The 25925-nt window shown below is 53.7% G+C and overlaps 2 protein-coding genes across 7 annotated transcripts in view; one reads left to right on the top strand and one right to left on the bottom strand.

Moving 5' to 3' along the window:
* LIMS2 (LIM zinc finger domain containing 2) overlaps positions 1-6053 on the top strand; it is a 55647-nt gene extending 49594 nt beyond the window's left edge. For all 6 annotated transcript variants that reach the window (XM_060177928.1, XM_060177933.1, XM_060177931.1 and 3 more), the window contains 6 exons: positions 950-1099; positions 2146-2296; positions 3525-3617; positions 4257-4305; positions 4438-4513; positions 5145-6053. In XM_060177928.1, the coding sequence (XP_060033911.1) occupies positions 950-1099; positions 2146-2296; positions 3525-3617; positions 4257-4305; positions 4438-4513; positions 5145-5292 (667 nt within the window). In that variant the 3' untranslated portion in view covers positions 5293-6053. The remainder of the gene's footprint in view (positions 1-949; positions 1100-2145; positions 2297-3524; positions 3618-4256; positions 4306-4437; positions 4514-5144) is intronic.
* A 148-nt stretch (positions 6054-6201) lies between these two features.
* The window catches only part of MYO7B (myosin VIIB), a 92097-nt gene continuing 72373 nt past the window's right edge, over positions 6202-25925 (bottom strand). Inside the window, exons 27-47 of the mRNA XM_060178098.1 lie at positions 25279-25398; positions 24428-24601; positions 23112-23339; positions 21551-21718; positions 18580-18697; positions 18357-18483; positions 17168-17334; positions 16043-16224; positions 14600-14730; positions 14174-14331; positions 13821-13974; positions 12540-12695; positions 11071-11176; positions 10520-10633; positions 10152-10239; positions 9356-9462; positions 8763-8948; positions 8314-8430; positions 8028-8111; positions 7646-7765; positions 6202-7314 (exon numbers count right to left, since the gene is read on the bottom strand). Of these exons, the coding sequence (XP_060034081.1) occupies positions 7213-7314; positions 7646-7765; positions 8028-8111; positions 8314-8430; positions 8763-8948; positions 9356-9462; positions 10152-10239; positions 10520-10633; positions 11071-11176; positions 12540-12695; positions 13821-13974; positions 14174-14331; positions 14600-14730; positions 16043-16224; positions 17168-17334; positions 18357-18483; positions 18580-18697; positions 21551-21718; positions 23112-23339; positions 24428-24601; positions 25279-25398 (2907 nt within the window). The 3' untranslated portion in view covers positions 6202-7212. The remainder of the gene's footprint in view (positions 7315-7645; positions 7766-8027; positions 8112-8313; positions 8431-8762; positions 8949-9355; positions 9463-10151; positions 10240-10519; positions 10634-11070; positions 11177-12539; positions 12696-13820; positions 13975-14173; positions 14332-14599; positions 14731-16042; positions 16225-17167; positions 17335-18356; positions 18484-18579; positions 18698-21550; positions 21719-23111; positions 23340-24427; positions 24602-25278; positions 25399-25925) is intronic.

A 25925-nucleotide genomic window follows, 5' to 3' on the forward strand; every position in this document is an offset into this window, starting at 1 on the left:
GGAGAAGATGATAGGGGTGGGATGCTAGCAATAAGAGGCTTGTCCTGCAGGTATAAAGCCCTGGGTTCCAGTCCTGACATCCACAAGATGGCAGTGCTCTGTGTCTATCCAATTCCAACTCTAGCTCTCTTTCTCCGCCCCCCACACTCTCTCATTCTATCACAACAAAAATGTCTTCAAAAATAAGTGAAATGCTATAGCATCATGGGCTTCCCTCCCTCTATTTTGGGGAGGAAGTAGTGGACCCAGATGTAGTGAAGTGAGAGGCCAGGTGGTTGAGTGCACACATTACAATGTGCAAGGATCTGGGTTCAGGTCCCCAGTCCCCACCTGCAGGGGAAGCTGCACGCGTGGTGAAGCCAGTCATAGGAGTCTTTCTTTCCTTCTTTCTCTTTTTTTCTTCCTCTCTGCCTCTCCCTTCTCTCTCAATTTCTTTCCCTCTCTCCTATCAAACAAATTTTTTTTAATTTAAGGAAAAAAATCACCTCCAGGAGTAGAAGACTTATTGTGTAGGCACTGAGCCCCAGCTATAACCCTGGGGGTTTATAAAAAATAAATAAATAGAAATAAAAAAGATTTTTAAAAGTAGTGAAATGAGACATGCAAGGCCCTGACTTCACTAAGGGAGTGGGGGGAAGTAAGAGGAGAAGCACAATTAGCTGTCCCATAAACTCTCTCCCCCCAGTATCCAGAGGTGGTCACCACCAACATTCTGGTGCATTTTCTTCAGTCCCTTCCCTGTGCAAAGGGTCCTCTCTAAATGGCAGTCTGTCACCTTCCTACTTGTCTGGCTGTCCTGACCTCTATGCCAGGCCCCTGGACACTTTTGGCTATTCCCTAAAGCTACATGGGGGGGGGGGTCCTGGGGAGGGTGGTCTGGCTCCCTGGGAGTGGGGAGGCAAGGAAGAATGAGCACCATGAAGCTAATGCCCCACCTCACTTCCCACAGGCACTTGTGCCGGCCCTGCCACAACCGTGAGAAGGCCAAGGGGCTGGGCAAATCCATCTGCCAGCGCTGCCACATGGTCATGGATGAGCAGCCCCTCATGTTCAAGAGTGATGCCTACCACCCAGATCACTTCAACTGCACACACTGCGGGTATGTGCTCAGACGGGTACTGCCAGGGGGCAGGTGGAGATGGACTGGCCGCCAGAGCTGTGAGAGAGGATGCCAACGTGGGGGCTTGGGGGCCAGGTAGTGGTGCATCTGGTTGAATGCACACATTAGAGACAGGGACATAGCTTCAATTCCCCAGTCCCTCTGCCACCTGCAGGGGGAAAGCTTCACAAGGGGTGAAGCAGGGCTGCAGGTATCTCTCTGTCTCTCTCTTCTCTATCTGTCCCTCCCCTCTCAATTTTTCTCTGTCTCTAATAATAATTTAAAAAGTTAAACAAAAGTTTTTTAAAAAAAGGTTGTGGGTCATGGGGCCAGGTGGTAGCACACCTGGTTAAGTGCACACAGATTACAATACACAAGGAGCCGGGTTCAAGCCCCTAGTCTCCACCTGCAGGGGAGAGCTTCATGAGTGGTGAAGCAGGGCTGCAGGTGTTTCTCTGTCTCTCTCCCTCTCTATCTCTCCTTCCCTTCTCAGTCTCTATCCAATAAATAAATAAAAATAATAAAAAAACAAGTTCAAGTGTGGGGTCCAGGGCAGAGGGAGAGTAAGGGTCAGGAAATGCAGCTCTCCAGGGGCTTGGCAAACAAGCCCATGCATGAGGCCTATTTGGAGACTTGGGGTGAAGAGTGACTGGGTAACAGGGCAAGAGGAAGGCAAGGAGGGTCAGGGAGAAAAAGAAGGGGTTGTTGCTGGCATTGGAGAAGGAGAAGGGAGAAGAGGAGCAGGGCTGTAGGTCCCCCTCCCCACTCTGTGCTTGCCCAAGATGCCAGCCTGGCTTGGAGGGGGAGCCCTAAGAACAGGCCTGCTTCTCAGAAGGCCTGATGGCACAGAACAAGGGTGCCTTCTGCAACAACCATGCAGGAATCCCATGCCCTGGGGCCTGTCTGGGACACAGAAAGTTCCCCAGAGAGACCAGAGATCAGAGAGCTTCCTGGCCTGGACTGGGACAGAGGGGGCTCTCAGCTGCTCCCTGGGGGCCAGAGGGACTGGAGTGACCTCTGCTGGTGTGTCACTGAACATCTTCCAGGAAGGAGCTGACCGCTGAGGCCCGAGAGCTCAAAGGGGAGCTGTACTGTCTGCCCTGTCACGACAAGATGGGTGTCCCCATCTGTGGAGCCTGCCGCCGGCCCATCGAGGGCCGTGTGGTCAACGCACTGGGCAAGCAGTGGCATGTGGAGGTGAGTGAGGAGACACAGACATGCCTCGGTCTGGGGACCTGCCCAAGAGATGAGCATGCCTACTGCACTGTGGTCTCAGCCTAGCTGCACACTCCCAGCACCAGGCCACATGTTGGACCTTCCCCTTGGGCACTGCCTTTCCTCACCTCTGCAGGGCTAGGCCACCCTCAGGAGCCATGGGCCATGACTGGCCACCTTCCTCCAACACTTGACCTTGTGGATGATTCTAAAACTATCATGAGGCTGGGTGGTGGTGCATCTGGTTGAGAGTGCACATATTACAATGCACAAGGACTCAGGTTCAAGCCCCCAGCCCCCAACTGCAGGAGGAAAGCTTTGCAAGTGATAAAGCAGGACTGCCATGTCTCTCTCCCTCTCTATCTCCCCTTCCCTCCCCTCTCAATTTCTCTCCAAAAAAAAAAAAATCAAACAAATGGTTGCAGGAGCAGTGGATTCATAGTGCAGACACTGAGCCCCAGTGATAGCCCTGGAGGTAGGGGAAAAAAGAAAGAGAAAAAAAGAGAGAGAGGGAGAGACTAGAGTACTGCTCAGCTCTGGTGGTCCTGGGGATCCCATTGGGGGCTCTAGCATACAAGTCCTATACTCCAATGTGCTGAACCATCTCCCCTGTCACACACACACACACACACACACACACACACACACACATTTATTTAATTGAGATCTAGATCCCACGCAGGCATCTGTGGCACCAAGAAGCTACTGCAGGACCTCACCCTGGATCCTCAGGGGCCAGGCAGTGGGGCATCTGGTTAAGTGCAAACACTACAGTGCACAAGGACCCGGGTTCAAGTCCCCTGTCCCTACCTGCAGGAGGAAAGCTTTGCAAGTGATGAAGCAGGGCTACAGGTGTCTTTCTTTCTCCCTCGATTTTTCCCCTTCCCTCTTGATATCTGACTATCTATCCAATAAACAAAGATTAAAATTTTTTTAATTTTTAAAAAGGGGGGAAGATGGATCCTCACACACTAAATCTGCACCAAAATCCAGCTCACAGAGGTGCACCCAGGAGATGCACATGCAACCTCTGAAGAGGGGTTAGTATGACTGTGTGCTGACCAAGGGGGGGTTCACAGAGCTGCTGGCCCACTGCCCACTGTGAGCCCAGCAGGGGTACTCCCCCACACACACACATATGCACAGTCTCCATGTCTCAGGGTCACTGCTCAGTCCTGACGACACCTGCCTGGCCCCTCTCTCTCCCCAGCACTTCGTCTGCGCCAAGTGTGAGAAGCCATTCCTGGGACACCGGCATTATGAGAAAAAGGGTCTGGCTTACTGTGAGACCCACTACAACCAGGTACTATCCATGGCTGGCGTCCAGGGCCCTGCCCCTGCAGAGGGATGAGGTCATCGCTGCGGGAGGCATCCTCGGGTCTGGACAGGAAGGGTGTGGCCCAGTCCCTGGGGACCCTGCAGACAGCAGAAGAGCAGGCCTGTACATTGGGGCCCAGCTTTCCAGTTCAGCACCTTGGGGCCAGGACAACCATCCCGGCCTCAGTGTCCTCACTGGCACAGGCTTCATTGGGTGCCTCTCTCTCCCCACTGGTGGATATGGTATAGCTCAGACCCAGGACAGATGAGTGTGGATGTCCTAGGCTCCTCATCAGGACAGATGAGTGTGGAGGTCCTGGAGAGAGGGGTCTGTACCACCCTCTGTCCCCTTCCCAGCTGCTCGAGCAGAAGAAAGGGGTCCTACCCTGACCCACATCTTCTCAAAAGCAAAGGGGACTTTGGAGGGAGGAGGCTGGGGAGAGCAGAGCCATTCTGATGGATCAGGGGTGCTCTCACTTCACCCTGAGACTGGGGCCTGGCTTCAACCACCTGGCAGATGCCCAGAAGCATCTGTGAGGGAGGGGCTGGGGCCTGACTGCACGGCTGGCCCCAGGCTGGAGGACCCAGAGCCTAGGGCCCCTTCTGCACCCTGCTCTGCCCACAGCTCTTTGGGGATGTCTGCTACAACTGCAGCCATGTGATCGAGGGTGATGGTAAGAAACCCCTTTGGATCCTGTGCCCCCCAGCCCCCACTCAGTCCCCCTGCTCCCTCTGGGCACTAGGTGCTGCAGCTGCAGGCCAGCTGCCTCTCCCTCCACACAGCTGCCACCCCCCTCCCCTCACAGTGGTGTCAGCCCTCAACAAGGCCTGGTGTGTGAACTGCTTCTCCTGCTCCACTTGCAACAGCAAGCTCACCCTGAAGTAAGTGGGCCCCGGTCCCCGGGGGGTGCCCGCACCAGGCAGAGCAGGGTCTGCTTAGCACCCTCTCCCCTCTCCCCTCTCTTTGCCCCCTTTAGAGTGTCAGGGGAGTGGTCAGAGCTCAGTGGTCTGCCCTGGCCATCAGAGGCAATTTCAGGGAACCCCCAGACACGACAAGATCAGCCTGGTCCCCCAGGAGACCTGCAAAGGCATTGGGCTCTGGGCTATTCCAGGCCAGGAAGTAGCTCAGTGAGAAGCTAAGAACTCTGGGTGGGGTGGCCAGCTCCAGAGAGGGGTGCAGAACAGCTAGAGCTGGGGGGCGGGGGCGGGGGCGGGGTAGCCCTAGGTTTCCAAAGACAGCAGAGACACAGAGGGCTCTGAGAAACACCAGAAACCCAAAGAAGCCTATCAGAGGGCAGTGAGGCCTGGAAACCATCCTCCATCTGCCATGAGCTTTGGGAGGCCTGGAAACTGTCCCCTGTCTTCCATGAGCTCTGGGAGCAGCTTGAGAGGAGGCCATGAGCAACAGGGTGGCAGGCCAAGGGCTGCCCCGAGCCTCCACCTCTACAGGTCACTGGAAATCAGGTTCAGGGGGCAGGCTGGGGGGCCCTCTGATGTCCACATGCCCTCCCAGGAACAAGTTTGTGGAGTTTGACATGAAGCCCGTGTGTAAGAAGTGTTACGAGAAGTTCCCTCTGGAGCTGAAGAAGCGGCTGAAGAAGCTGTCGGAAATGGCCTCCCGCAAGGCCCAGCCCAAGTCCGTGGGCCTCAACTCAGCCTGAGGTGCTGTCTGGGGCTTGCCACCCCAGGGTCTTGCTGGCTTCCTCCTCCTGCTGCCGGTTTCTGTCTGCCACCCCTGCTCCTTCTCTTCTCCCCAGACCCGTCTGCTCTCCCATCTCTACCCTCTCTCCTCTGTTCATCCTTCCTCATTCAACTCTGCCTTCCTCCCGTCTCTCCACTCTCCTGCCTCCTCTCTGTTCCTTCTATGGGGGTACATAAAAGAGGGGCTGTCAGAGCTGGTGAGCCCATGATGGGTCTGTGCCTACAAATTGCAGCCAAAAATTATTTAGGAACAAGAATAAACCATGGCCTAGGCTCACCTGGACATGGGCCACAGTGCCCAGCCCAGACACCCCCAACCTGTGCCATCCCCACAGGGAGCCCAGTACCTCACATTCTTCCACAGATGAGCAGTCTCTATCCCAGAGACTGTGTACCCCTAAGACAGCCTCAGCCACGTTGACCTCCAGCCTCCAATCCTTGGCCACATGCTCACTCAACCACATGCAGACTCCCTGTGCCCAGACAGGAACGGCAAGTCTTGCCATCACATCTCACAAATCAGCACAAGAGACAAGTTCCCAAGACCCAAAGCCCTGTGGCCCCTGAAGCTCCTGCAGGGCATTTGCTGGGGGACAGGGGGCTATGAGGGACAGGAGTAGTGATGATCAGGCTGGTGGCCATCTCTCCCTCCAGATCTCACAGGACATGGTGCTGGGAATCACTCAATATTTGCATATTGAATGAACACTTACTGACATGACGATGCTGTCTTTGTGGTTTGTGGCACCAGAGCATGGGTCCCCACAAACAGTCTACTGAAGGATTGTTGAACACTTAGAGAGGTAGACACCAGTCAGGGCATGTTGGAGTTGTTCAAACATCCCCTGTCCTCTGCTGCCAGGGCTCTGTCCCCAGCCTCTCTGCCTCTGTTTAGAGATGAGACCAAACAGAAGCTACATGCTAAGGACAGGGGACAGACTCCCACAAGGCCTGCCAGTAGATGTGGAGGGGATCAACCCAGATCTCAAGGGCTACAAGTGCAACAGAAGGTGAGCCCAGGTCATCAGGACCCTACATCCTGCTGCATTTGTCAGAGGCTGCCTTTGCAAACATCAGAGGCCAAGAGTAGACACATGGCCATGTATGGGTCTGAGTGCCTGTAAGGGAAGGAAGGAATTTCTCAGAGGATCTCCTGGGGAGAATCTCTTCTTTGAGAAGCAGAGGAAGAAGCACTGAGCAAAGAGAAGTGATCCAAACCATTCCCTGTGAATGATGGTGTCCTGTTCCCTAGAGAAGAAAGGCTTTTGCTCTTCCTAGAAGAATCCTGCTGCTGGCCAGTCCCTCCAAGGCCTTCTGGCCACCTAAGCCCCCACCATCTTCTCTCATCAATGCTTTTCACAGCTCCATCATATATACAGATATATATGATCCATCATATATACAGATATATATGGTGTATAGATATAGACATAGATATATGGAGAGACAGGGAGAGAGAGATAGAGAATGAGGGAGAGACAGGAGAGATACCACAGTACCACAGTACTGAAGTGCTTCACAGTACTTCAATGCCCTGGGATCCAGGCTTGAAGGTGGGTCACAGCATGGTAAAGCAACACACTATCCATTTAGTTATATCCCCAGCCCTCTGTGGATTTTTATTGAATGTCCTTGGACTGGGTGCTCACAGATACCCACCTGCCAACCTTAAGGCCTGATGCTCCTCGCCCCACCCTAGCTAGCCTCCCTCCTTTGGCCTCCCTGGTCAGCATGCAGAGAAGATGCCCACTATGGTGCTGAAGAACATTGGGGGAAGGCTTCTCCGAGAGGGCAGCAGGAAAGGCTGCCTGCAGCTGGTTGCTTTGGGCCAAGAAGCCCAGACTGGGGATGGTTTAGCCATAGTGGAGATAGCCTTGCTGCTAGGACTCAGCCAGGGCTACAGCCCGTGAGCCCCGCTGCTTATTCAAGGTGTTCAGAAGCTGCTGCACGTAGGAGGTCAGCAGGTCATCCATCTTGTAGCCCTGGACAGAGGAACGATGGGGGTCAGAGTAGAAGAGGGGCTTGGCCTAGGGGCCTGTGGGGGCTTCACACTGGACAGGAACATGAGGAAGGAGGCAGGGCTCCTACTTCTTGGCCCCAGTTTCCCTTTGTCCTATGTGAGCCAGGCCACAGAGCCTCCTCTGGGCCTCCCCAAGCCTCCATCTAGGCCTCCACCACTGGGCCAGCCTTGCCTTACCCACCCTTGGACATGTGTGTCCAGACCCTTGGTGTGAGGGCTGGGCTGGTCGGGAGGGGTCAGGATGGCTTGAAGTCCTGTGAATCTGGACCAAGAGAAGAGACCCTGGGACTCACCAGAGAAGTCTCACATAGCAAACGGCTGCCATGGCCCAGGCTGCCCAGAGCCATGTGGAAGTAGGTGCTGCCACTGCTCCAGCTGGCAATCTTGGTGAAGGGGTAGGTGGTGAGCAGCTCCTGGAGGCAGAGTAAGTGCGGTGTGGTGGGTAGGAACCAGCCAGAGAACCCAGAGGCCCTGTCACTCAGCTGGGGACCTGGGCGCCCCCAGAGCCTGAGGGTGTGTATGTGTGTGTGTGTGTGTGTGTGTGTGTGTGTGTGTGTGTGTGTGTGTGTGTGTATCAGAGCAGGGGAACCAGAAGGCAGGGGACTGCAGCTCCACCTGCACAGGGGGTTCTGGGACCTTAGTGGTCTCCCCAGCCCTGTGGGACCCTGCTGTTACCTTGGTCTTGGGATGGATGAGCAGAACTCCATGTCTGTTGATGGCTATGATGATGATGTCTGGATAGGAGGGCTCAGAGCTTTGCTGGGGAGAGGGGGACACAGTGGTCACAGCCCAGCCTAGAGAGGTGGCAGCTCCCTGGGACACACAGAAACCCGCATCCTCATCCGCACCCACATATGCTCCTCTCAAACCTGTATCAAGCCCACCCAGAGATGGGTGTCTAGGGGGAAATCTCAAGCTGTAGCAATTAGAATGGGGTCAGGCCTGCTTGGGGAACACCCACCTTCACTTCAAAGAAGGCAGACCCAAAAGTAGGCCACCTGCAGATCCACTTCAATAAGTCCACTTTGGCCTCCTCTGATGTCTTGTCTTTGTGCTTCTCACAGGCCAGAAGGATGCTCTAGAGGAGGTGAAGACCAGCCCATGAAGGCCTAGGGTGGGGGCATTACTCTGGTCTACCACCCCCACTCCCAGAGCTCTGAGACTGCATTCCAAGGCAGCATCTGCCTAAAGAACAGCCTTGGTATGGGAGGTGGCCCATGGAGCCAAGTGTGTCCTGCAGTGTCCTACACACCCTGGGTGGGGGTGGGATGGCCTCTCTGAGTTACTGTGGACAGGGTAGGAAAGGCGTGATCTGCATACTAGGTGATGCCCCCTCCCTATACTCTCCATGCCCTGCGTGTGCTCCTGGGTACTTGTATTGGACCACCTCCCTGACCCCACATCAAGAACCTTTCTCCACTCCTCCGAGGACATCAGGCGTGTGAGGTTCTCAGGCACCAGTTCCCTCAGGATCTTAGGAAGACTAGCAAGCTGGGCCCGGTCATTGCCATACTGAGCCTTGTAGATGAGGCCTGCCAGGTGGACCACATCCTCCCGTGTACACTTGTGGAATCCTCGCAGATACTTGGGCAACTCCTGGGTAACAGACACACAAGGTCTTGGGCAACTGATGCTCAGAGCACAGGAGGCCACACAAGCTAAGGGCCTCAGAGGATGGTGGTGGGGCTGGCAGCTGAGCAGAACAGGGTTTGCTGCTCTGCCCTGTATGCAGCAGACAGCCACTCAGGTCCCCCTTCCAGTGGCAGTACTGCAGGTGCTGATATAGTCACTGTCCCCAAACACTGCTGCCCCTCTGTTCAGGTGCCAGAACCCTCAGGGTTGGACTTTTCCAGCACAGGGAACCTCCAAGAACCTCCATCCAGGAGCTCCAGATGGACACAGGCCAAGTGCTGTGGGAAAGGCTTCCCAGCTGGCCTGCTGCCTCCCCCACCTCTCATGCCAGATGCTAGGCAGACACCCATGGGGTAGGGGCACCCAGGTACCTGGTGGTAATGGAGGGTGATGTCTGCATTCACATCCTTCCCGGGAGTCACATTGAGCCACAGTTTCCTCATAAAGTACACCTGGTAGGGGAGTGTCATGGGGCCCCCTGACAGGGCCAGATATGAGCACCAAGCCTTCCCCCACCAGGCCCATCCAGCTCTGTAGCCAGGCTCCCACCCACCACACTGGCTGCCCACCAACCTGCACCCTGCCAGCAGCCCTTGGAGCCATTTACATGGGTGCTGTACTGTGCCGGTGGCCTTCCTTGCTCGGAAGCCTTTGCCCCATCTTCCTTCATGCCCCCAGAACCTCCTCATCCTCCAAGACTACTAGAGAGGCTGCTTTCTCTGAGAATGTTCTGGGACATCCCAATGGAGGCTAGGTCCCTCAACTTCCATGCATTCTGCACCATCCTGAAGTCATGTCATTTGTCTAGTCATGTCATTTGTCTTGCTTTGGGGCAGGGCATAGTGATGCTCCCAGAGCCTGGCCCTCACCTCCTGGCCCCTGGTCTGGCTAAATTCTTGACCCAGGGGACAGAAGCAGGAATAGGTGCATGGATGGATGAATACATGAATGAGTAGATGGAGGGGTAGAAGGGTAGATGGGTAGATGGGTAGATGGGGTTGTACTGGGAGAATCTTCTTATCCTGGCCCCGCAGGCAACCAATCTTACACTCATAACCCTCTACCTAGCTACATGCCCCTGGCCTGCACACACACACACATACACACACACACACACACACACACACACACACACACACACACACACACACACACACACCTCCCTACCTTCTTTCTGGGGTTTGTTTTTCTTCACCCAGTCAGACACCTCTCTTAGGGAGTCAAAGAAAAAATCTCCCTCCTTCTGGCTGATGACCTAGGTGGAGGGCAAAGGGAAGCAGGTAGATGGAGAGGTTTCTGGGGGAGTACCCTCCAAAAGTTCCCAGGGTCACGTTCAGCCTAGGACAAGGAGGCTAAGTGCTTAATGCAATGGCCTCTTCCACCAGATAAAGATGGTCTCCAGATGAAGCTCCCACCCCCCACTTCATCATGAGTGCCTGTGTGCAGTGGGCTTTCCCCACCCAGCACACGTTTGTTCCCAGCTACAGAGCCTGCTCTCCTGCCCACCTGCCCACTCACTGGTCCACTCAACTCACCTTGTCGGCAATCTTGATGAAGAGGCTGCAACCTTCCCAGGAGGCCAGCTGCAGCTTGGCTGAGATGCTCTCACACACATCCCGCACCCGAGTGCTGCTGCTCACCTCCAGCATCTGACAGAGAGCCAGGGTGTTGGTTCTTTGGCACAAGGTAGCCTTCCAACCGGGCACTGTGCCCTATCATCAGTTGGGCGCTGGACTTGTCTTGCCCTGAGAAGGGCTTGCTTTCCCTCTTGGAAAGCTGGACACACATTTATGTCATCACCACATTCACTGTGTCCAAGTGGTTCACCCTTTTGAACTTATCTCACAGGCTCTGTAGTCAGACTGTGGGAACTCTCTGCTATGGGACTCTGCTGTTTCTCAGGAGAACTAGGATAGGCACCCCCATCAGGAAAGGCCACAGTCTGGCCCCAAAAGAGACCTCCACTCCCCTCTGTTAACAGTCATGGCAGTCCGGTTAGGGAACTGAGGCAGGAGGGACCTTGCTCTGGGCCTTATAGCTTGAACTTTGGCCAAGAAAGCTGAGGCCTAGGCCACTGCAGACTCACCTCACTGGTGTCGTTGGGAAAGAAGACCTTGTGGTTGATCCGGAAGACATTCTTCCCAATGGCCTCCACCTCCACCTGGTGTGGGGGCTGCTTCCGGGGCCCTATCCTAGAGTGGTGCAGTACATGTTATGTGTACCAACTCTGCCCTCCCACTCTGGCCTCTGAGTGGACCCTAAGCCCACTTCCAGACACAAAGCAAGAGATAACTCAAGTGACCATTGCTGTGTAAGGAGAGGAGGGAGCTTCCAGGGGCTGGAATGCTCAGCAGAGTCCAGTCTGGACTCAGCCCTGAGAAGGTCCAAAAGGCCTGAGGCACACCTGGCAGGGGCCCTAGGCTGGGCAAGGCGCCACTGAAAAGGGCAAGTTGTGTTCCTGTTCTCACACCACAGGGACTTTGAGAGGGCCAGGAGAGGTATTCCTTTTTGGAGAGGTATTCCTGTAGGGCATCTCTAAGGAGGCCTAATTCCTGGAGCCTGTGGGCCAGGGCTCCCCCTCACTGTGTAATATATTAAAAATAGGCATGGCCTTCAAAACCGTGGAAGTCAGCTGTAGAAACTGTGAGAAATGTTGCCAGAACATATACTGGTTTTACTGAAACTCCCTTTCTTTCTCTTCCACATCGAGTAGGTTAGTCCTGACTAGCCTCCGCCATCTTCCAGCTTTGGCTGGAGCCCTCTGGCATGAGCTAGTAAACACCTTACAGCTGCAAGGACTCCACCACTCACAGTCAATTCTCCCACAGACACACCCTAAAGGGGCAGGGGTGGGGTGGGGAGACTTCGGGTGATGCAGCCCACATGGAAGTCAACCAAGACAGAGCCAGGAAAAAAACCACCAGGCCATGGGAGGGCTTGGGTTGAGAGACAGCACCTGGGGTCCAGGTATTAGGCTTCTGGTTAAGCTCACACATTACAGAGCACAATGACCTGGGTTCAAGCCCCTAGTCCCCACCTATAAGGTGAAACCTTCAAGAGTGGTAAAGCAGAGCTTCAGGTATCTCTCTCTTTACCTCCCTCTCCCTCTCAATTTCTCTGTCTCTATCCAATAATAAGTGAATAAAAATAAGAAAAATTAAAATTAAAAAAAAAGAGGCAGCACCTGGATTGGCAGGGACTCAGGACTGGGTCACAGATAGGTGGCCTGGGGCACTGAAGTCCCCCTCTGTGCCCTGGACAGGTAGCCACAGGGGTGGGGGTGGGGGTGCAGAGGGCAGGTGACTATCACTGAGCCTCTCAGAGGCCTCCCGTGATCCTCCTGGGCCTCCACCTCCTCCTTTTTCTCCCGGTGTTGAGAGCCTGGTGTTGACTCCCCAGACTGGCAGCAGCTTCAGAAGAAGCCACAGTCTGGCCCTACTGGTTTGTGACCCCAAGGGGGCATGAGCTCCTGGAAAGCCAGCTAGCCCTTCTAGTGTCCCTGGCACTGCCAACCTGTATGACCTACCCCTGGAGCAAGGGCAGACACACACCCACCTCAGGACCCGCTGGATTCGACGACTGCAGTCAGGGGCCAGGGGCTTCTTCCTCCGAGTGTCTATGAACTTCTGGACATGGGGTAGTAGTGCCTTGCCCGGTGGGAAGAGACCAGTGCAAAGCCACAACAACTGCCAGCCTCGCTCCTCACTGTACCTAGGGAGACAGTTCCCATCAGTCTACTAAGGACACCTCTTGGGTGCCGATGCCAGCTAGACAGCTAAGGGAAACATAACAGCAGGCCTGCTTATGACTGAGCAAGGAGGCACACAGCCCAGCTGCTCATATCCACAACACGGAGAGCAGAGATGCTACACCCCACTTGCAGAGGCAGTTTAGAGAGACCACATAAGACCTCCCTGGTAAGACAACCGCACCAATGTGTCCTAGAACCACACCTCCCCAGAGCCCTGCTCCACTAGGGAAAGACAGAAACAGCTGGGGTATGGACCCACTTGCCAACACCCATGTCCAGCAGAGAAGCAAGTACAGATGCCAGACCTCCCACCTTATACACCCAAAAAAAGAATTTTGGTCCATACTCCCAAAGGGCAAGAAATGATAGGGGGAAGATGACTAGAGGGCTCTGAACTCCAACTCCATCAGGACCCAGAGAGAGAAGAGGAAAAAGGGAGGGACATTTGGATGTAATAGTAGGTGTATGTGTGACTTGGAAAGGAAGAGAAGATGGGATCTTAAAAAAAAAAATGGGCAAGGGGCCAGGTGGTGGTGCACCTGGTTGAGCGCACATGTTGCAATGGGCAAGGACCTGGGTTCGAGCCCCCGATCCCCACGTGCAGGGGTAAAGCTTTGTGAGTGGTGAAGCAGGGTTGCAGGTGCCTTTCTGTCTCTTTCCCTCTCTGTTTCCCCCTTCCTCTTGATTTCTGAATGTCTCTATCCAATAAATAAAGATTTTAAAAAGTTTTTAAATGGGCAAATATAGACAGATAGTTGTAGAGATATAGTTAACCCATATCTGCAGCCTTAAGAGAATTGTTGTAGCTTCCAATGGAGGGACTGGGGATCCAGAACTCTGGTGGCGGGAACAGTGTGGAGTTATACCTCTGTTGTCTTGTAATTTTATAAATCAATATTAAATCACTAATGAGAGAGGATCCACATATGACAAAACAGAGAGTGTGTGCAGGTGGGGGCCCTTCCCTGCCCACCCCCAGCATGAGAGGTCTCTAGCTCCAGCCCTGTGCAGGGCCAGAAGGGAGTGGGGAGAGGGTGGTGGAAGGCCAGTGCAGGCTCCTGCACCCCTCTGCACTGCCAGCAGACCTGGTGGTATTGTTGGTGAGCTGCTTCAGGATCTGGCAGTAGACCTCATCCTGCAGGGCCGGGTCCTGGAGGGCCAGTGTGAAGATCTGGTCACTGAGCTGCAGGGAGGTCCAGGCCTGCCGGGCCGGGTAGTCACCCATGTACCTGAGGATGGGTGTGGCTGCTAAGGAGAAGGTGCCACCAGGTATGACTGCCTGTCTGCAGAGTGCCCGGCCCACCTAAGCTGCACAGGTCCCACCATGAGCTGGGCGCCAACCTGCCCTGTGAGACCTGGCGCCTTGTGGGGACGTGTTGGGGACCTGGGCCCCCGGGGACCAGCGTGCCGCTGGGGCAAACTGACTGAAAAAGGATATCAATGAAGATCTGGCAGGCAATGTCTCGAAACTCGCAGTTGGCGTGAACACACTTGAGCAGAGGCTGTCGCAACGGCTCAGCAGAGTGAGCCCAGAGATGGCCTCGGGTTCGAGCAAGGGGAAGCATGGCTCTGCTCACTGTCTCCTTCTCTGGGGCCCTGTCAGGGACAGGGACAGAGACTGCTGGAACCAGCCCTCCAACCTCCCTCCACTTTTTCTCTGTTCCCTCTCCACTCACCCAGGATGGAAGGACCCAGGTCACTCCCCACCCCATCTAAAGGATGAACAGAGGAGGGTCAGAGTGTCCCCATTCTGGCTGGAGGCTGGGGGAGAGATGGCTTCCGCACAGCCTCCATGGCCTCCTCAGCCATCAGAAGACACAAAGGGGGTGACTAAAGCTGGGTCTGGGGACAGGAGGGTGAGCACCTGAAGAACTCATAAGAGAATTCCTCCAGGGTGTGAGACTTCTCTTGGGGCTGCTCCTCAGGCAGCGGCTCTGCAGGACGCCCCTCCTGGACCACCAGTTTCCGCTTCTCTGGTGACATGGCCAGCAGGTTCTACGAGGACACAGGCCTGTGAGGCTCCAGAAGACACCATGCAAGAGGCGCCTCCCACCGGCTCCTCCTGTCTGTAGCCTCTGCCATGGGAGAGCTCAGATGCCCCTAGGGGCCAGGCAGATGCGAGCTGAACTCCTCCGCAGGACCTGCTCTGAGCCTCAGCCTCTGAGCCAAGTCCTTTCCCTCAGGATGGTCTCTCAGACCCAGCATGAGGTCTTTCCATCCTTTCTCAGGAACATTTCTCTCCCTGACCTTATCTGCTGAGCTCCCCCACCTCCTGCTGGGCCCAAAGCAGATGTCAGATCCTCAGGGACATGTCCCCAGACTAGTCAAGTCTCTGCCCTAGGATATGTCACCTTAACCACTGCATCTGGGGGGCCGGGTAGTGGCACACTTGATTGAGCACACATGCTACAATGCATAATGACAGGGGTTCAAGCCCCCAGCCCCCACCTGCAGGGGGAAAGCTTTACAAGTGGTGAAGCAGTGCTGCAGGTGTTTCCCTTCCTCCCTCTCTATCTCTCCACTCCCCTCTTGATTTCTCTCTGTCTCTACCCAAAAAAAGAAAGGAAGGAAGGAAGGAAGGAAGGAAGGAAGGAAGGAAGGAAGGAAGGAAGGAAGGGAGAAAATATGCTAGGGGGCTGACAATGGCACATCAGGTTAAGCACACATAGTACTAAGTGCAAGATCCCTCTCAAGGATCTGAGTTCGAGCCACCAGCTCCCCATCTGCAGAGGAGATGCTTCATAAGTAGTGAAGCAGGTCTGCAGGTGTCTCTCTTACTCTCTCCCTTTCTTTCTCCCATCCTCTCTCAATTTCTCTCTGTCCTATCCACTAATATGGAAACAATGGCCACTGGGAGCAATAGATTCATAGTACCAGCACCAAGCCCCAGCAATATCCATGGAGGTAAATAAAATAAAATCAAACAAGACAAAATAAAATATTGCTAAAGTGTTGTGTCTTCTTGGAGGTACTGTGTGTGGTTGCCACCAACTCAGCACCCAGCCAAACAGATGAGGCTGGGTTTGGGGGAAAGGCAGAATCTGTTCTCACGGTTCACTCAAGGTGAGGGAATACCTGCTCTTTGGTCATCTACCAAGTTCCCAGTGCCCAGTAAGGGCACCAAACAATGTCACTCTTGGTCTAGACAGACATCTGGACAAGCAAAACTGACCTGATGACTAGGTGCTCCCCTGGCTCTCTGTGAGTTGGTGGGCAGGCCCCTGAGCCAACACCCCAGGTGAGGAGTCCTGGGAATGCCCCATGTGTATGCAGTAGCCTTTGCTGAGGGCAAGAGGGCAGGACTTACCAGCAGCCATGGTGAGGGCTTGGTGACTGTGGGAATGGTATAGAGGCTGGCCATGGGCACCAGCCCAGTTTTGCCTGTCTTATCATTCTGGGCCAGGGTCCACTTCTCAGAGGCCAGCAGCCCCTGCTTCTTTGTCAAAATCAGCAAGTCCCCATTCCTGAAGGGCAGGAGGGTAGCATCATCTGCAATTGAAGGTCACAAACACCATTTACCAGGGACTCCACAGAGGCCAGAGGCCATGCTGGAAGCAGGCACAGCACAGTGGGCTGATGGAAGCAGGCACAGCACAGGGGGCCCAAGGTCTCTCCAAGAGTGAGCAATGGTAAGATACCCCAGCTTGGGGCCTTATGGGCCCTGAAGAGGCACAGAATCCAAGTTGGCTAGGGCTTGGGAGCTCTGAGCATGGCCATTGTCTCAGGAGGACAGTTTAGATACCTGACCAGGAGCCAAGGCCTGTGAGGTAAGAGGCTGGTGGATGAGGAGGCCAGCAGCCAAGCCTGTAAGGAGCCAGGGGTTCTCTCTTCAGCAGAATCATAAGAACCCCTCCACCGGGATAGTGGGCAAGAGAGGTGGAGACCTGCAGTAACTATCTCCCTGCTGTAGGCCCAGCCACAGCCTGTCTCTATGCCCCCAGCAAGCCTCCCGCCACACTCATGTAGAGAGAAGCAGCTATAGCCTGGTGCCACCAACCTGCTGGGAGTGCTCAGCTCTTACTGCAGTGCTGACTCCTGGGGTAGTTGTGGCAGAAAACTGGACTGCTAGGCTTCAACCCTGCATCCCCACCAAAGTGTCTAGAGGGCCACTAGACAAACTCCTCCCCTTCTCTGAGCCTCCAATTCTTTGACTGTAAACGAGGTGACAGGCTGACAGTGGTGCTGATGTGTGCAAAGAGTGTTCTCAGCAGGAGAGGGCCTGGGCCCCTCTCAGTGCTTCCCCTGCAGCATGGTCCTGAGAGTACAGGTAGAAGGGCTTGCAGTCACCTGCCTGAGCTCTCATTCTGCAGCTACACACACATGCACACGATGAATTGGGGCTCTCCCTGTTCTCTGTGGAGTCCTTGCCCTGCTCTGCATTCCCTGGAGATGAGCCCCTTCCCATGCTACCCTTGACTCGCCCGCCAAGCACCTGTGGCCTTCCTGTCCTGCATGGCCATGGTGAAAACAGACCTCTCCTTCAAGCCCTCCAGAAACAGGGCCACCAGCTCAGCAATGGCCACGCTGCTGGGGGACAGGAACTCGTACTCCTCTTCATGCAAGGTAGACAGCATCAGTCTCTGCCCGCCACGGGCTTCCCTAAGAGGAAGGGCACTGTGTGACCAGGGGCCTCCTCAGCTCCCCTCCAACTCAGGCCCAAGCCCCTGACCCCTGCAGAAGTGATGGGGTCCACCCTCTTGAGTTCCTGAGGAGAAAACATGGAGGCTTTTCCTGGAGTACGAGTCAGGTGGGAATCTGAGCTCAGGAAGGCCCACATCCTGGGCACCCCTGCAAGATGGCAAGTAGCAGCTATTCCTCAGAACCCTCAAGCACTGAAGGCAGTGAGGGTCAACTCCCCCTGGGAAGGTCAGCTCTAAATGAGAACTGAGCAGGTCAGGGCTCAGAGTCCCTGCAGAGGCCCTACAGGAAACAGTAGCGCTGAGAAAAGACACAGGCTGAGGCTGGGTGAGCTGTCCAGCTCACACATCTCAGCTTACTCAGCCACAGGCTGGAGAAGCTGGGAGGACTTGTGGCTTCCAGGAAAGTGCCAAGCACAGCCAGGCCCACTGACAGCTACACTCATCATGATCACTAATCCCTAGGCAAGTGAATTGCCTTTACTGCTGGGGGGTGGGGGAGGATGGTGGCACAGGGCGGAGACAAGACTCTGCAGCACCTGCATAGACTTTCCCAGAGGACCTGGAGATACTCCCAGCTGCCCTGGGATTGAAGGAGGGAGCTGGAAGGCTGACCTCACACACCAGGTCCAGTCCCTCACTTCCTCTTCCTCACAGCTTGTCCCTTCTATGTGACCATTTTTGCCTAGCAGCAGGGAAGATGTGTGAACGCGCTCAGACCTCCAGAGCTCATATACCCATTTTCCTGGTGGGCCTATCTTGAAAAGAGAAGACCACAGAGCATGGTGAAATGTGCAGGTCTGGCACTAAAGGGACAGGGCAGCCCAGGACAGCAGAAAGTGAGGCCCCAAGGCCAGCGGCCACCACAGTGACTGAGTGCAGCCCTCGCCCAGCCGGGCACCTGGGCAGCCCTGCCTTCGTGTCATTCCCAGAGTCCCTGGTGAGGTCAGAGAGGTTCCAGGCATCACCTCTCAGGGCACCTACCTGTGGGTGACTAGACTCATGACCTCTACGAAAGACAGTTCTAAAAGCAGCTTTTCCTTCTTGTCCAGGAAATAAAGCCCCTTCCAGTTCACAGCCAAGATCAGCTGGGTCTTGGGTAGTCGGGGGCCTGGCCAGAGGAGACAGATGTACAGTCGGGGCTGACTCTAGGGAGGAGTACCCCCAACACACACACACATGCTCTCACCCCATCAGATGTGCGTACCTGAGACAGTACTGACTTCAAAGAGTCGGGAGAAGAGCATGGGCCACTGCAGCAAGGCCGCATCTACCACCTGCTCCCGGACGGCCTGAGGTTTTGCCTGCTGCTGGGTATATGGTGCCTGGGTGGGGGCACAGGTATAACCAGCCCTGTTCACCTCTCAGTCCATCCCAGTCTCCCCCAAGCTGAGCATTCATCCAGTGCCTGGGAGGCTCGTCTGTGAGACCATTTTGTGAAGTCTCTGCCTCCATGAGGCCCGTGCTAGGTAACACCTGGGAGTAGGTGGGGGTGAAGCTCCATTCTGCCCACCTTGTGCAGAGAACCTTCCAGAAGGTGCTACTGGGAAGCAGGCTTTCTACATCTCCAGTCTTGGGCCACCTGTATACCTAATGGGTATTGACCTGCCTTCCGGGTTGGTCTACCTCCTACTGTCATGGTGTGTGTGTGTGTGTGTGTGTGTCCCCTAACTCAGGCCACATTTCTGTCTCTCTCCTTATCTGGAGCTCCACTATAGGAGGGAAAGACATCTCCCAAGGACTTTCATCTCCACCCTTCCCTCAAGGTCCCTTCTTCCACTTCCTCCCTCCCTTTCCCCCGCCTCTCTTCCCACTTCACACTTTCCTCTCCCCACATGAGCTGCTCTGTGTCCAGAATGTCTTTATCACCCCACTGTGCTTGTATATTTTGTACTGTTTGTTGAATAAACCATTCTTTCCCCTGTTCCCTCTCTAAAAAGCATTCTTACCCTGAATCCGAAGATGTGCATTGTCTCCTGTTTAAAAGATGTTTTGGCAGAAGGCAACATGAATAAAATATTTTAGTGCATTTCTATGCTATGAAATCCTATTTCTAGAAATTTCTTTCTGATGAGGTAACTGCCACATGTACAAAATTATAGCAATAAAGTGATTCACCTCTTTTTTTGACAGTAAAAAAATGGGGCTGACCTGAACACTCATAAATAGAAATTAAAAATCAACAGCACAAAGCCATACTATGTAACACAGAACAAACAAAGAAGTCAGCATGTAAGTGACAGGGAAATATAGCCCCATGCTAGAATTATATTAGACATACTAAATGAAGAAACATATTGAAAATTGTTATGATATATAATGCTATTTTTATTTTGAAGGTGTATTTCTCTTTCTCTTATCTATCTTCATACCTGTCATGTACATATGAATAAAATAGTCTGGAAAGAGATAAGTTATAAAGCTAAGAGAGATTATCTCTTTGAGAGATGATATTTTTGGCAATTTTGCTTTTTTTCTTTGTATTTGTCTGTATTTTCTGATTTTTTTGGCAATGCACAAATGTTGAGTGTTTAAGTTTTTCCAAACCAGTGAAACTGTGGTCACTTTGGGGAAAATGGTGGGCTAGGCTTCCCTAATTTTCCTATCCCAGGTGCTGTGTCCTAAACTATGAAACCAGTTCTCTCACTCCTTTAAGCTCCCCAGTCCCCTCCCTCTCTCTGAGAAAGCTGAAGGCCCAAAAGCGCATGCATCAGACCGGGAAACACCAGAAAACAACCAAGAGGACTTAGCTTCCTCCCAAATGCTGGTTTCCCTGGAATAGTCCCAGGGTGCTAGGGAATGCCATGTTGACCCGAACTCTGTGGCTGAGTGTACTTAGGGAATGCTGGGACAGTCGGCCTCTAACCTTCTTCATCTGCACTGTGACTCACTGAGACACAGTGCCCAGCCAACAGGCCTCTGGGAGGTGTGTCTACTCTGAGCATTGCCCTTGGGGGCTATTGGGTGGAATCTGCATAGCGTGGTCACCCTCACTACCCTTCTCTGCAAGAGGAGATCCATTAGCCCCTGAACAACCCACCTGTTCCTTAGTGGTCCATACTATATCAGGGGTAAGTGTGTGACTGGGGCAGGTCATGAACCAGATGATTTTCTCCTCTGTGGTTTCTAGGCACACAGCTCGAGCCATGAAGCACATTAGAGCCACCTTTGAAGCTTCAAGGGGAACTCACTCCACTGTGGAAATGGAGGTTCAGACGAAGGCTCACTCCCCTCAGGGCAGAGGAGGACTTGGGAGGGGCTGCTATTTGTAGGGAGAGAGGGCAGGGGCAGAGGGACTGTGAGGCCCATGTTGTCTTTGCTGTCCCCTTTTTGGGAGCAAGTTCAGCAAGAATCAGAAATTTCCACTGGTGTGGGTGGTCATGAAAATAAGAGTGTTCACCAAGTTCAGGTGCTACCATGACACCATCCTGACTTTCCTGGACAGAGGACCCCACCAATGTGTCTTGGAGCTCCACTTCCCCAGAGCCCCACCCCACTAGGGAAAGAGAGAGACAGGCTGGGAGTATCGATTGACCTGCCAACACCCACGTTCAGCAGGGAAGCAATTACAGAAGGCAGACCTTCCACCTTCTACACCCATAATGACCCTAGGTCCATACTCTCAGAGGGATAAAGAATAGGAAAGCTATCAGGGGAGGGAATGGGAATACGGAGTTCTGGTGGTGGGAATTATCCTATGGTCTTGTCAATATTTCTATTTTATAAATAAAAATTTAAAAAAGACTGTGGAGACCCTGAGAATAGAGATGGGGCTTGATTGTGAGCCCTCTGAATGCGGTGCAGGCCCCCATGAGAGAGAGGAGCCCTGCCTCCTGCCCAAGGCCTGCACCAAGCATGCAGGGCCCAGTGAAAGGGGCCAGGAACCAAGGCAGAGCAGAAGCTGAGAGTAGTCGCCTTCTTATACTGAAGGCCAGGACCTAGACAGACACCATAAGCAGACACCAGTGTGGACAAGGGGGAGTGACCTGGCACACCCACAGGGCTAAACTTAAAAGGAGGAGGCATCACAGAATAGGTCTGTGCAAGTGAGTTAAGCTGCAGGAGACTGTTCAAACTCGCAGAGTTATGTCAAGTTTCCCATTCCCAGCGGTGGGGGGCCCAGACCACCACCCCAAAGCAGAGCTGTGGAGCCCAAGGCTCTGTCAAGGGCACCTGACCTTGGCATGGGCTTCAGTAACTAGGCTAGCCCACTTCTCTGGGAGCTTGGTCCTGTACAGCTTGGAGGGGATGCAGGTGGGCAGCAGCTCCTGGACAGCCTGGCTCTCCACAGAGGCACCAAGCTGCACGTAGCAGTGCCGAGCAAGCAGCTCTATCAGGTCTTCTTCCTGCATGATGAGGAACACACCCGGGGTGAGGGAAGACACTCCACACCCTCCCTACCCCCATGCTCCCGACTCACAGACAGCAAAGATGACCAGAGAGTCAGGCAAGGAGGGTGAGTAGTCACCTTGTCTGCCACCTCTACCAGGCTGAATACACCCCTCAACAGCTCAGGGGTGTCAACCACAATGCCCTGACCTGGTCCCCAAAGGAGATGCTCTCCCTGCTCTCCTCCCAGCACTCAGGGACCCTGTGTGTCGGAGGAAGGAGGCACTGGGGCTGCAAGTCCAACATGGTTGCTGGTCCGAGTAGGACAAACCTGACGTAGCCTATCTTCCCCAGATCTCACTAGTCAAGGGCAACCAGTGGCCAGCTGCCTCCAAGGGGCTTCTGCAAGGACTCCATTGGGCAGGACCCCATGTCAGGTATTCAGGGGCCAGCATGGGGCCCCACAAGTGCCAACCAGTCCTGTTCTCTCCAGAAGACCAAAGCCTCAGCAGTCCCCTCTGGCTTTCTGTCCTCTTGCCCTGCACAGTGTCCTGCTCCAGAGAGGCCACCAGCACTTCGGTGGCTGCTTCTGGTCTCTGGAGCCACACTGTCCCATCTCAGGCCTGAGAAGTTTCCATGGAGATGCTTCAGGACTCCAGGCCCATGATCTCCCCAGATCCTCACAGGCTCCCAGGGCTTTCTGGTGACTCTTGAACTTCCTATCTGGATGACTGAGTATGCCAAGGCCACAGCACTAAGAGGAGGCCTGGTCGGGCCTGCACTTGAGTGTTTTGTGGTCTTTAAGGTCTGTCTCCTTCATGATGGCCAGGCCCTCTTGCCCTGGACACAGCTCCCCTAGGAGGTCAGAAGAGCCTGAAACTTCTCTTGTTACCATGGAGCTGGGATGCTCCTGTGGCCCCAGAGAAGAGCCAATGAAAGCTGGGAGAGAGAGAGAGAGAGAGAGAGAGAGAGAGAGAGAGAAGCGCTACATCCTCAGCAGAGAAGCCTAGGGACCTGCATCATATACCTCCATCCTCTGCTCCTGCCCTACACGTTCTCTCTCCCTCTCCCTCGCTATCACTCTCTTTTAATTTTTATCTTTATTTCTTGTATAAAGGCAGTCAGGAATTGAGAGGGAAAGGGAGACAGAGAGGAAGAGAGAAAGAGAGACAGCTGCAGCCCTGCTTCACCACTCACAAAGCTTTTCCCTTGCAGGTGGAGACCTAGGGCCTGAACCTCAGTCCTTGTGCACTGTAACATGTTCGCACCACCCGACCTTCCCACCCATGTTCACCACAGCCTCCTCTGGGTGGCATTCCCCATGCCCCCCACATCCCTGCAGCCCACCCTGGAGTGTGGCTGTCTGACGGCTCCATCTTCAGGACCTCAGCAGTCCAACTGCCCCCTCACCTTCTCAAAGCTGTACTCGCCGGACCAGACTCCATGGAGCACTTGGCAGTAGATGAGCTTGGTGCTGACAGGGTCCTCCTGGGAGTTGTGCCAGGGTGTGAAGAACTCCTTCCGGAAGTACAAGCGCCATGGTGACTGACGCTCATTCTCGCCTCTCTCCCGGGTCAGCTGCTCACACTGGGCAATGGCATCCATCACGTGGTCACGCCCACTGCCCAGGGACCAGAACTGAGGGCAGAAACAGGTGATAGGTGGGTGGCAGGAGTGGGTTGAGGCTGGGCACCAAGGTCCATGAGGACATCTCTCCTCAGAATTCACCTGTGGGAGCTATGCTCTGGGGTCCTGGAGAATAAGATGCCTGAAGGGTACCTCCCCACGAGGGTGCATCCTCCTCTCACTGAGAAATACTGCTCCCTGTCAGCCCTTGTCACACATCCCCAGTAGCTTGTCATATACCCACCAGCACCTTGTCATGCACCCATAGTACCTTGTCATACACCCCAGTTCCTTGACCTACACCCCCAGTACCTTGTCATACACCCACCCAGCACCTTGTCATACACCCTCAGTACCTTGTCATACACCCCAGTTCCTTGACCTACACCCTCAGTACCTTGTCATACACCCCAGTTCCTTGACCTACACCCCCAGTACCTTGTCATACACCCACCCAGCACCTTGTCATACACCCTCAGTACCTTGTCATACACCCCAGTTCCTTGACCTACACCCCCAGTACCTTGTCATACACCCACCCAGCACCTTGTCATACACCCTCAGTACCTTGTCATACACCCCAGTTCCTTGACCTACACCCTCAGTACCTTGTCATACACCCCAGTTCCTTGACCTACACCCTCAGTACCTTGTCATACACCCCAGTTCCTTGACCTACACCCCCAGTACCTTGTCATACACCCACCCAGCACCTTGTAATACACCCCCAGTACCTTGTCATACATCCCCAGTTCCTTGTCATACAGCCCCATAACCACACCCCCAGCACCTTGTCATATACCCCCAGCACCTTGTCATACACCCCCAGTACCTTGTCATACACCCACCCAGTACCTTGTCATATACCCCCAGTACCTTGTCATATACCCACCCAGCACCTTGTCATCCACCCACCCAGCACCTTGTCATACATCCCCAGTACTTTGTCATATACCCACCCGCACCTTTCATACAACCATCAGTACCTTGTCAGACACCCATCCAGTACCTTGCCATATACCCCTAATACCACACCCCCAGTACTTTGTCATACACCCCCAGTACCTTGTCATACATCCCCAGTACCACACCCCCAATACCTTGTCATACACTGTAACCTGGAGGGAGAAGCCCAGGGGAACTCTGAGGCCTTGCTGGTGGGCAATGTGCATGCAGACTTCCCGAGATGTTGAAGCCGAGTCCACAGTCACAGTCAGGCTCTCTCCAGTCAGCAAGGTGACAGAGACAGGAATGTGCTTCTTAGACTTAACAGCCTGCAGACAGACACAGGCTAAGGCCCTCTGTCCTGGAAGCCCTGGAGCTTGGCTGTTGCCTAGAACCTTCTTAAAACTCCAGGGCCAGAGATAGGCCCACCACCCCCATCTTCCTGCAGCCTACAGTGCCCATGGGGTCCTGGGCTAGGACACAGGATGGAGAAAGCTCTCTGCTGAGCCTGAGCACAAGCAAGGCTGTCCACATGGGGTTCTCTGGCAATGTCTGTGTTTCTCCAAAGCCTCCACATTGCTTGTGGTTATCTTATAATCTTGTTAATCATTATTAAATCACTAATAAAAATTTTAAAGTATTGCACCAAAGTAGAAAACTCTGGGTAGAGGGTGAGGGTAGATTTTCAGCTCCACAATAGGGGGTGGGGGTAGGGACTTTGGTGGTGGGAATGGTGTTAATATATACTCTTATTAACTTAAAGTTTTATAAGTCACTAATCAATATGAGGGGGGAAAATAGATTGAAAGTCTCGGATTTTTTGATGCATAGACCCTAGTTCTGCGTATGTATTCCTTCAATCTAAGCACTTAAGGTTTCAAATAAGTAACCTGATTGAATTTTTTTCTGATTGAATTTTAACAGTATATTTTTTTTAAAAGTAGGCAATGTATGGGGGGGAACTGGCATCACCCACACTGCCCATCTCCCACTCGTTGGCCCCTACCTGTAGCTCTGGCCAGGTGGGGGGCTCTGTGCGCACCCCGTTGGCATAGGTGCGCCTCAGACGTTCAGCACAGAAGGGTCCATAGCCAGCCGGTCCATGATCAATGAAGTTGAGCAGATACTGGCAGGTGAGGAGTGGGGGGGAGACACATGCAATGAGGCCACTTTCTACTGACTGCAGATGGATTCTATGAAGTAGAACACTGACAGCAGCTCTGTGAGGTGATGACTGTCTCTGCTGCAGTCAATGTGTATGTTATACATGTATGCTTATATGACCACTGTGCTGGACATCTTCAGCAGAATGCCATCTGTCAGTTATATGTCAATAAATGTGGACAGTGGTCTAAATAAGCAGGATAATCCTCAGTGATGTTGTGGTGGACACTTTCACACAACACACAAATCATATTAACTGACACATTTCTAAGAAGCAATTGGACCATGTATTTTAATTATTTTATTTATTTATTTATTTATTATTTGGTAGAGACAGAGAGAAACTGACACAGGTGAAGGAGATAGAGAGGGAGAGAGACAGAGAGACATCTGAAGCCCTGCTTCACCACTCATGAAGCTTTCCCCCTACAGGTGGGGACCAGGGTTTTTGAGCCTGGGTCCTTGCGCACTGTAACGTGAGTGCTTAAC

The sequence above is a fragment of the Erinaceus europaeus genome, chromosome 18 (genome assembly GCF_950295315.1).
Source record: "Erinaceus europaeus chromosome 18, mEriEur2.1, whole genome shotgun sequence".
NCBI lineage: Eukaryota > Metazoa > Chordata > Mammalia > Eulipotyphla > Erinaceidae > Erinaceus > Erinaceus europaeus.